The sequence below is a fragment of the Myotis yumanensis genome, unplaced genomic scaffold (genome assembly GCF_028538775.1).
Source record: "Myotis yumanensis isolate MYYU_CA2020_CCGP unplaced genomic scaffold, mMyoYum1.0.hap1 SCAF_22, whole genome shotgun sequence".
NCBI lineage: Eukaryota > Metazoa > Chordata > Mammalia > Chiroptera > Vespertilionidae > Myotis > Myotis yumanensis.
The window spans coordinates 5,817,525-5,828,482 of record NW_027223773.1 but is presented as its reverse complement, the minus strand read 5'-3'; the positions used below and the strand labels follow the sequence as shown (position 1 = coordinate 5,828,482).

Here is a 10,958-nt window from a genome sequence, read left to right as displayed (position 1 = left end):
CCCATGCACTATGGTAAGTGCACTGCATAAGTGATTACCCCTATGGTATAAGGGTTCTGCATAAGTGATTACCATTATATTCCATGCACTATAGCACGTGCACTTCACAAGTGATTACCGGTATACAGTGAGGCCTTGACTTAGTGTCCCGACTAACGAGTTTTTTGAGATACCAGCTGTCTCTCGGCCGATTTTTTGCATTGAGTTGATAGAGTAATTTGAGTTAACCAGCTCCTTAACGAGCTTGGTCTCGGAACGAATTAAACTCGTAAGTCAAGGCCCCACTGTATTCCATGCTCTGTGGTAAGTGCACTGCATATGCGATTCCCGTTATATCCCATGCACTGTGGTAGTGCACTGAATAAGCGATGACCTTCCATCCCAAACCATACGCCCACTTTACAGATGATGATCCTGAGACCCGTGATGCTGAAGGTCACCCGGCTGGAGTTTCTGTGCCGTTTGTTCATCTCGAGTTTCTTTCAGCAGAATCTCCCTGGCCACTCCCTGGCCACGGCCAGCCAGGTTTTCCCATGTGGCCAGGAAGATGGGTTTCGTAGCACAGGGGCTGCCCCATCGCAGGCGGTGGGAGCATCCTACTGAACGGGATGGGAAATTAGGCATGGCAGGAAGATTAATTAGCATACCTGCCAGAGTAAGCAGTCACTTTGTTAAGCCTCCGACTTGGCCTTCATTGCCACCATTAGCGAGCAGAAATCGGCTTTTGCAGGGTGCATTCAGCGGCTGACGGTATTGAACGCTCTGTAAAAGGTCTTCTCTCAGAATGATTTTCGCTCATCCGTTTAAGTGGATGCTACTTTTTTTAAAAAAAAATATTAAATTTTGCCATCTTGTGGCTTGCCTTACAGCTGCCGAAGAAGCAGGGAGCTTTTGAAAGGTGACAAAAGTAAAAATCCTAGAGGGAAGGCCTGTGGGAAATGTACATTTCAAACATGTATACACCCCCGCCCCCTTGCTAATTGAATGAGAGGATAAGGAGTCAGATTTCCCCACGAAAAGTAGAGAAATCACTTACATACTAAGCAGTTCATCCCACTCTACTGTGCTTATGTCTCATTTCATTGTTTATAGTTTCATCCTGTTTCTGGTGTATTCTCATTCACCAAGCTGTTGAATGGAGGACTGGAGATAAGTAAGATCTATTTCTGAGACGGGGAGTGCTCATTCATTCATTCATTCATTCAACAGACACCCGTTGAGCTTTGGCATGTGAGGTATGATTGAGTGGATTTTTAGCTCCCTGACATCCCGACAGAGGCTGTCAAGGTTTGAAGAGAAAAGGGAATATGGTAGGTGAGACCAGCGTCTTATTCCTAAACGATCTTGAAGTATCATTAGAAAATAAAATTAGTGCCCAGCCAGTGTGGCTCAGTGTTTGAGCATTGACCTTTGAATCTGGAGGTCACGGTTTGATTCCTGGTCAGGGCACATACCTGGGTTTCGGGCTCAATCCCTGGTAGGGGGCATGCAGGAGGCAGCCACTCAATGATTCTCTCTCATCACTGATGTGTCTATCTCTCTCTCCCTCTCTGAAATCAATAAAAAATATATTTAAAAAAAGAAATTAAAATTGGCATGAAACAATCAAGAAATAAGACAAGCCCTAACCGGTTTGGCTCAGTGGATAGAGCGTCAGCCTGGGGACTGAAAGGTCCCAGGTTCAATTCCGGTCAAGGGCATGTACCTTGGTTGCGGGCACATCCCCAGTAGGGGGTGTGCAAGAGGCAGCTGATTGATGTTTCTCTCCCATCGATGTTTCTAACTCTCTATCCCTCTCCCTTCCTCTCTGTAAAAAAATTAATAAAACATATTTTTTAAAAAAAGAAATAAGACAGAACTCGACCATGCTGGTGGCGGCAGGAGGCATCATTTAACTCGCCCCGGAGAGGGCTGCTATATCCAAGTCAAGGTGCCTAACATGCAGAAAAGGTGGGTAAAAATAAGCCTTGCTCATTAGCTGGCTCCCTGCCCTACACAGCTGTCCCCCAAATCTGTCTTGTTCCGCCCAAGTGTAAGTAGTCTCCCTCCTTAGAAGTGGCCAGAGGGAGGGAAATGAGCCGGCTGGAGGAGACCAGTCATAACTCATCACTCTAAGAGGCTTCAAACTCTTTATACGAAAACAAAACAGAACAAAACACAACGCCTCTCAGCTGTTGAAACCAGGCTGGGTGCTAAGGGCTTTCCATGCATTATTGGATCGAATCTGCCACCAACTCCGCAAGGCTCTTCTCATTCCGTTTTACAGAGGAAAGCAGGCTCAGCAATGTGAAGTCGCTCGCTCAGGCTCACGCAGACAGTGCCAGAACACCGGGAATCAGACCCGGGGCATTCTTGTCCCACGGCCGGGTGATTCTCGCTAGACCCCACGTGGTCAGTGGCTGGCCAGCTGCCGAGGTTAGCAGGTGCGTTGTCAGACCTCGGCCCTCATTACTGTCATTATTGGCCTGATCCGTGGCTGACAGGTGCTCTGCAGTGAGGCTGCTTATGAAGGAAAAAGCCTGAAACTAAAATCCCTCTTGCTGGCCTAGCCTGTGCGGCTCAGTGAGTAGCGCGTCGGCCTGCAGACTGAAGGGTCCTGGGTTTGATTCCCAGTCAGGGCACATACCCCGGTTGCAGTCTCGATCCCCAGTAGGGGGCGTGCAGGAGGCAGCCGATCAATGATTTTCTCTCCTCATTGATTTCTATCTCTCTCTCCCTCTCCTTTACTCTCTGAAATCAATAAAAATTTTAAAAAATAAGTCACCTAATTTTTAATATATTTTTATTGATTTCAGATAGGAAGGGGTAGAAACAGCAAAGATGAGAGAGAATCATGGATTGGCTGCCTCCTGCACGCCCCGCCTACTGGGGATCAAGCCCGCAACTGGGGTATGTGCCCTGACCAGGAATTGAACGGTGACCTCCTGGTTCACAGGTTAATGCTCAACCACTGAGGCACGCCAGCCAGGCAAAAATCACCTAACTTTTAGTCCTCGGGTTTTAACCAGTATGTTTTGAAGAATTTGCTGGTCTAGAAAGTATTCTCGTTACATTTAAAATAACTAGGGTCGCTAACCAGGGTCGCTTCACTGTTGGAAGGTGCTTTTCTTTCCAGTTAGTGAAGTCTGGTAGGAGTGAGAATTATGAAGGGCTAAAAAAATATTGCTTACATTTTAACACACGAACAAAGGTCCTACTGAGTAACCAGTATTTTTTTACCGGTCCACTCTGTTTTGCATTTTTTTGACTCTCCATTAAGAGCAAATGATTCTTCGACACTGCTTGGTAAGAGGAAGTGAAAAGACCATTATAAGAAAAGCTGCATTAAAGATATGGTCCCAGAAGCTCCCAACCCCTGAAATATGTGTTTAAAGATGCAAGTTCAGGCATCAATGTTACTGTAATTGAAGAGCCTTTGAGGAAGGCGGCTTGCTGCTCTTCAGCGAGGAGTGGCCAGCAGCCCCAGAACCCATACTGAGGGTGGACAGCGGGTACTGAGGGGTGCATATGTCCACTTTCTACCTTGGCCTTATTCCCCACACAGACTTAAGTCCATGTATCATCTAAGTTTGTAACATTGAAAACACGTGGGGGGCCCTGGCCAGTTTTGCTCAGTGGATAGAGCGTCAGCTTGCGGACCAAAGGGTCCCAGGTTCAATTCCGGTCAAGGGCACATGCCCGGGTTGCGGGCTCGATCCCCCCCCCAGTGGGGGACATGCAGGAGGCAGCCAATCAATGATTCTCTCTCATCATTGATGTTTCTATCTCTCTAGCTCTCTCCCTTCCTCTCTGAAATCAATAAAAAAAATATATTAAAAAAGCCACGAGCTTTCTTAAAGAAAAACACGTGGGGGAAGTTATCATTTAGCTCAAGGTTCTACTTTCGGGATTTCAAAACCAAGTTAAATTTGCATTTGGGTAACACACACCTACCTATATCTGTATAGAACGAACGTCTCCGTGAATGTCCAGCGAGCCAGCACTTCATTTGTGAAGGCAATAACAGAAGCTGGGTCATCTTCGAACACCTATCGCTTACCAATAAATATTCATAGATACTGTGCTTCAGTCGTTTCTGGGTCCGAGTTTTTTTTAATTTATTTTTTTCCTTTGTAATTGGTTACTGTTGATACCACCGTGGCATCTCGCTTAACCAAGGGGTGCCTGCCTTTCAGATGGCTTCCTGTTGTGGGAGAAAGATTTAGACTCCGTTATGCAAACTCTTGGTCTAATACAGTGGTTCTCAACCTTCTGGCCCTTTAAATACAGTTCCTCACGTTGTGACCCAACCACAAAATTACTTTCGTTGCTACTTCATCACTGTCATGTTGCTACTGTGATGAATCGTCATGGAAATATCTGATCTGCAGGATGGTCTTAGGCGGCCCCTGTGAAAGGGTCGTTCGACCGCCAGAGGGGTCGCGACCCACAGGTTGAGAACCGCTGGCTAATCTATAAAATGGGGTAACAACACCTCCCACGGGATTGTAGGAGACGACAGGTAGAAACCCCAAAGCCCAAGGCCTCGCCTGGACACAGTAGCGGCCCCGATTGCTCGCTCTCCACTGCGAATGAGGTTAGAGGTTCTCCCGAGTTCAAAGCTAACCGGCCCAAGGCAAACAGGCCAATCGAGGGAGGGGAAAAAAAAGAAAGGAAAACAAAGTCGCTTTTTTCCAGGGTTCCCAGAATCACCTGTCCGCGGCCTCGCCTTCTCCCGCCGTCAGGCCCCACGCGGGGGGACACGCAGGGGGTCGTGAGCCTGGGCAGCCGGTGCAGGTGTCTGAGCTGCCACCGGCGGACACAGTGTCCCCGCGCCCCGGGCACCGCGCCCTGCGGGGCTGCAGCCGGGCTGCGTGGGCATCTTAAGGGAGCGCCCGCGGCGCACCTGGTCAAGGTCACCTGGGCCCTTGCCCCGCCCACACCCTCCCAGCATCCTCTTCAGTGGCCTCGGACCCTCCCCTCCTCCCAGTCGCCCCTGCGGGAGCTCGGACCTCGGCGGGCGTTGCGGGCCCCGGTGCAGGGCTCCCTGGGCTCGGTGGCCGCTGCGGCCAGAAGGCGTTGACCTTGCGCTGTCCCTCTGGGTCGCCTTCGCCCGGAGCCCTCCGGCCCCTGCGCCCCAGGAAGGGCCGAAGCAGGTAAGGGCAGCGAGGACCCCCTTCGACACCTGCCCTTCGTGTCCGTCTGCCCAGCCCTGGGCGGCAAGGGCCCGGTTTGGGGGGTGGGGGTGTGGGAGGGGGGACAGGGCCCAGGCCGGCCTGGTGCTGACCGGGGGCTGGGTTGGTGGGTGCCAGGCCATGGGAATTCAAATGCCCCTCCCCTAAAGGGGCTTCCCCTCCTCGTGCAGGAGTAGCCCCCCCTTTTTTTTACCTTTTTATTGAATTTATGGGGGTGACCTTGGTTAATAAAAGTATATAGCTTTCAGGTGTACAATTCTATAATCCATCGTCACCCCCCCTCCCCCAAATCAAGTCTCCTCTTTATCAGGTAAGTGAGCTCTCTTCTAGATTAATGGGAGTTTGGGGGTGTCCCCCCCCCAGCCCTAAGTGAGTAATGGACTCTGAGAAAAACTTGCCGGCATTTACTGTGTAATATAAGCGCACACATACATGTATACACAGCACAAATATAGATGAGTATATAGATGAATATATGTGATTTAACGTGGGCAGACATAACTTCTAAGTTAATACAGAGAATTACATAAGCAACATTCATGGATATTGTACCAGCATTCATGGGATAAACTCTACCAATCAACCTATAGATAGATAAGCAGATATTTCACACACACGCGTGCACACATACATATATATCAACACGCATTGCTGGATTTGACTTACTCATATTTTATTTAGGATGTTTGCATTTATGTTCAGAAGTGTTATTGTCTGTAAACCTTTTTGGTGCGTGTCCTGTTCTTGTCTGGTTTGGGAAGCGTTGCTATTTTAATTTCAATATGCAAGTTCAGTAGCTCTTCTTTATTTGGGGGAGTCTGCCTAAGGGTTTTCTGCCCTCGGCGTCTTTGATGACGCTCACCTGTGAAGGTCGTTGGGCCCCTGTCTTTCACTTAATTGGGGTCAGGGTGAGCCTTTCGAGTACCGTTTCTTTTTTTCCTTCACCAGCTTTTAGTTTTATTGATCTTTATTATCGTTTGGTTTCTGTTATAGTAATTTCTCCTCTTTTGGGCTTGTTCAGTTTCTAGCTTCTTTATTGAACACTTATTTTTTTTTTCAGTCTTTAAAGTACTAAATGCATTTAATACTCTTCTAAGTTCTAAAAACTGCCACAAAAAAATAAAAACTGCTACAGCTGCATCCAAGTTTGAATAAGTGAATGGTTCAGTGGTTTAATTGTTGAATGGTTCTAACTAATGAGTAATGTCTACTTTTATTTTCTTTTTGATCCATGCTTGTTTTGAGTTAACTGTATATTTAAATAAGTTTAATGCTCTCATTATTTTCTTTATTGGCATATTTTCCTTTTGTTCGCTAGTTTATTTTGTTTGTTATTCCGTACATAAGTGAAAGCGTGGTGTTTGTCTTTCTCTGACTGGCTCAACCGTGGGCAAACTACGGCCCGCGGGCCGCATCCGGCCCATTTGAAATGAATAAAACTAAAAAAAAAAAAAAAGACCGTACCCTTTTACGTAATGATGTTTACTTTGAATTTATATTAGTTCACACACACACTCCATCCATGCTTTTGTTCCGGCCCTCCGGTCCAGTTTAAGAACCCATTGTGGCCCTTGAGTCAAAAAGTTTGCCCACCCCTGAACTGGCTTGTTTCACTTAGCATAATACACTCCAGGTCCATCCATGCTGTTGTTAAGGTAAAATTTCCTTCTTTTTTTTGTGGCTGAGTACTATTCCATTGTGTAAATGTACCACAGCTTTTTGATCCACTGATCAAAAAGTGATCCATTCGGCCACTGATGGGCACTTGGGCTGCTTCCAAATCTTGTAATGCTGCCGTAAACATAAGGGTGCAAATTAGTGTGTTGGGTTTCTTCCGATAAATTCCCAGAAGTGGAAAGATTAAAAATGGTGGCAGAGTAAATGGATGCTATACTGACACGCTCCCAGGACCAAACTGGAATTACAACTAAAATACAGAAAAAACACCCTGAGTAATCAACTGAAGACTCGCTGGAGAGAATCCTGAAAACCAAGGACAGACAGTAGAGACCACACGCAGTGGTTCTCAACCTTCCTGATGCCGCCACCCTTTAATACAGTTCCTCATGTTGTGGTGACCCCCAACCATAAAATTATTTTCGTTGCTACTTCATAACTGCAATTTTGCTACTGTTATGAATCGTCATGTAAATATCTGATATGCTCTATGTGTTTTCCAATGGTCGTGACCCACAGGTTGAGAACCGCTGAAGAGGAAGGAGAGGGAGAGAGGGAGGGAAAGAGAGAGAGGCATTGATGTAAGAGAGACACATTAATTGGTTGCTTCCCACACATGCCCTGAATGGGGCCAGGGGTCGAACCTGCAACCCAGGGACATGCCCTTGACAAGAAATCGAACCCATGACCCTTCAGTGTGCAGGCTAATGCTCTAACCACTTGGGAACGACTTCCAGGGTTCTATGTGCAGTTTTGAGTTCCTATAGTCATAGTTGTGAAATCATCTTTGACATTAAAAAAATTTTTTTTACAGCCTATTACTTCATAGTTTTATTCGGAAAAAAAACATGGCATCATATATACCCATTGATTTGACAACAATATGTAAAGACGTGAATGAGGGGCAAAGCCACAAAAAATTAAGGTAAAATAAGATATAACTGTTAAAATTTTAACAATGTATATCTAGCAGTACATCAGTCTGCCAATGAAAAAATGTAAAGGCCATATGAGGGTTGCTAAGGATTTGAGTTTGGAAAACCTTATTTTCCTGGAGGGTGGGACCTATTGAGATAGGTCAGATTAGCGATGGCTGCTGGCTCCTTCTCCCAGACCCACCTTGACATGCCAAGAAAGAGAGAAAGAGGTTGATGGATGGGAGAAACTAACCAACATTTGAGAAATCCCAGGGAGGCCAAGGCTGTTGGTTCTGGGTATGGATATGGGTAGAAAATGGCCGTTCAGAGCAGATGGAGAAATTAGGAATCTGTTATAGAGAGGGTACGTAGAAAACTCCCATACCTTTGGGAAGGAAACATCATATCTGAAAAAATAACAAATACTTTTATGAATAACTCATGGATGAAAGGAGTTACCCCTAATGGAAATTAGAAAAACTTAGAACTGAATATATAGTAAAAGAAAAAAGGGGGGAATCTTTACCTACTGCATTAGCTATGCGACACATGTAAAAACTGTGTGAGATAGCTACTTTAGTGTTTAGAGAGAAATTTATAGCCATAAAATGGATATTATAAAATAAGAAAGGCCGAAAAATTAATGAGCTAACAGTCAGCTTTAAGAAATTAGAGGGAGCAACCTGAACTGAATAAAACTTGCTTTTTCTGGAAATAAAATATTTCAATTCAGTTCCACTTAAAAAAACAATAGTAGTTTCCTTACTCCAGCTATGAGCACATTAACCACATTTTCACATGCAAAAAGCTTAGGTATCTTCAGCTGCTTACAAGACATTCACATTCATGTGAAGTATATGAATTTATTACAATTATGTATATATTTGTGACGTTCACATCTGGTAACCTTTTAAAACTCACATGTCATATGATTATTTTCTAAAAGTCAGTGTGTTTGGCCCAGCCATCCTGGCTCAAAGGTTGAGCGCCGACCTATGAACCAGGAGGTCACGATTCAATTCCCCAGTCAGGACACATGCCCGAGTTGCGGGCTCCATCCCCAGTGTGGGGCGTGCAGGAGGCAGCCGATCAATGATTCTCTCTCTCATCATCGTGTTTCTCTTTCTCTGTCTGTCTCTCTGTCTCTGTCTCTCTCCCTCCCCCTCCCTCTCCCCTTTCTTCTCTAAAATAAATAAAAATATATTTTTAAAATAAAAAGGTTAGGAGAGTCTCTTTTGAAAAACTTTAATAGTTATATTCATATAAGAATTCAATAATTTTTTTGAAACTATAAACTTCAAGCTAAAGCTTGAGCAGTTGAAGTTATCTTACTGGCAATGCATGGAATTCTTACCAGGTTGTACTGTTTGGCTTATAGTTTGTCATTTCAAGTGGCATGCAATTCTTTATGCAGAGGGCAGAACACTCAAAGAAAGTTGAAGGAGGCGATAAAGGTTATCCGACCGTCACCATAATAAAAATCACGGATTTAAGAACTTATGAATGAGTTATAAGACCCGTGAAAGGCTACACTTTAAAACTGTTAGGAAAAAATATAAGAGAATTTTGCCATTACCTTGGAATAAGGAGATATTTCCCAAACAAGACAGACAACACATACACATTGGCAAAGAGTGAGGATTCTTAAGTCCCTTCCAGCTTTACAAATTTATGATAACATCTCTTAGACCTGTTTAGCATTTGAATAGGCTCATCAGACCTGCTTATCAAAGCACCCATCAAAAATCGCTGGAAATGATAGATACTGTGTTGTAAAGTACAGAGTAAAGACATGTGCTTTTAAGTTATAGAGAATGTTAAACATAGCATTTTCTTTTCCTTGTCATAGTAAATTTGTTCACTATGAAGAGCAGAATTACCAAGATGTCACCCCATCGCAGAATCAACCAGCTCCAACGACAGAAAACGAAACACTGATATGTATACCGTGTCCTGCATCCTCGAAGTCAGAAAAAACAGAAGTTTATTACCCACATGATTACTGTCCAGGCATGTTGACTTATCTTTTTCTTTTATGGAAATGCAAAGGAGTTTTATAGCATTGAGTCAAGATAACAAGTGAAATACATTGAAATACTATTTCTTTAGTCATAGCAATTAGCAATATCTTTCGATATAAACCTTGCCTTTTTAAAGGGGACATAATCACCCAGCTGGTTCTGTTGCCCCAAGAATCAAGAGGTCGCGGTTTGATTCCTGGTGAGGGCACGTGCCCGGGTTGCAGGCTCGATCCCCAGTAGGGGGCGTGCAAGAGGCAGCAGATCAATGATTCTCATTGATATTTCTCTCTCTATCCCTCTCACTTTATCTCTAAAACAAACAAACAAAAATCAAGAAAAACATGTTTATTTTAAAAATATAAAGGGAACATAATCTAAATACTGATCATAATATTAAAAATAACAGCGATATGCCGAACCGGTTTGGCTCAGTGGATAGAGCGTTGGCCTGTGGACTCAAGGGTCCCAGGTTCAATTCCGGTCAAGGGCATGTACCTTGGTTGCGGGCACATCCCCAGTGGGGGGCGTGCAGGAGGCAGCTGATCGATCTCTCTCATCGATGTTTCTAACTCTCTGTCCCTCTTCCTTCTTCTCTGTAAAAAATCAATAAAATATATTTAAAAATAAATAAAAAATAACAGCGATACCACTGCCACCACCAAGAGCATGTGACATTCCTGTAGCAGTTTACTGTTCACATCTCTCTTTCACGAGTATCATCTTTTCTTCCTGAGGACAACATTCTCCTAAATCCTAGTGCCTTCTGGCTATTGCCACCTTTCTCTCCACCCCCACTCCTACCTCCACCCCCACCCTTTCACAAGCCCCTCCCCCCAAAATTGGGAATATTGGCTGAAATAGAACTTAGTGTTTCATTTGTACTCATTTTGTTTTGCTTGTCATTTCTGTGTCTTATCACCTACTTGATTGTTGCTCGGTGCCTTGCACTACATAAATATTTGTTAAGTCAATGAGGAGAAAAATGTATTTGCTTTTTAGAAACCCTGTTGTCAATAACTCCCCCATTCTTCTTCATGTTAAAAATCCACCAATCAGGCAAGTCATAGGAGGAATGAGAAACAGGCCCTCTATAACTTTTCTGAACTTGTATCTAAACATTTTTCTGGGCTCAGTTATCAAATTACAGTTAATAAAAAGGGGGTTGGTAT

General features: G+C 44.4%; 1 protein-coding gene across 1 annotated transcript in view; it reads left to right on the top strand.

Annotated features, from left to right (window-relative positions):
• The first annotated feature begins 7,699 nt into the window (after positions 1–7,699).
• Positions 7,700–10,958, top strand: part of DNAH14 (dynein axonemal heavy chain 14) — a 142,861-nt gene continuing 139,602 nt past the window's right edge. The window contains exons 1-2 of the mRNA XM_070401461.1: positions 7,700–7,776; positions 9,618–9,778. Coding sequence (XP_070257562.1) covers positions 7,700–7,776; positions 9,618–9,778 — 238 coding nt within the window. The remainder of the gene's footprint in view (positions 7,777–9,617; positions 9,779–10,958) is intronic.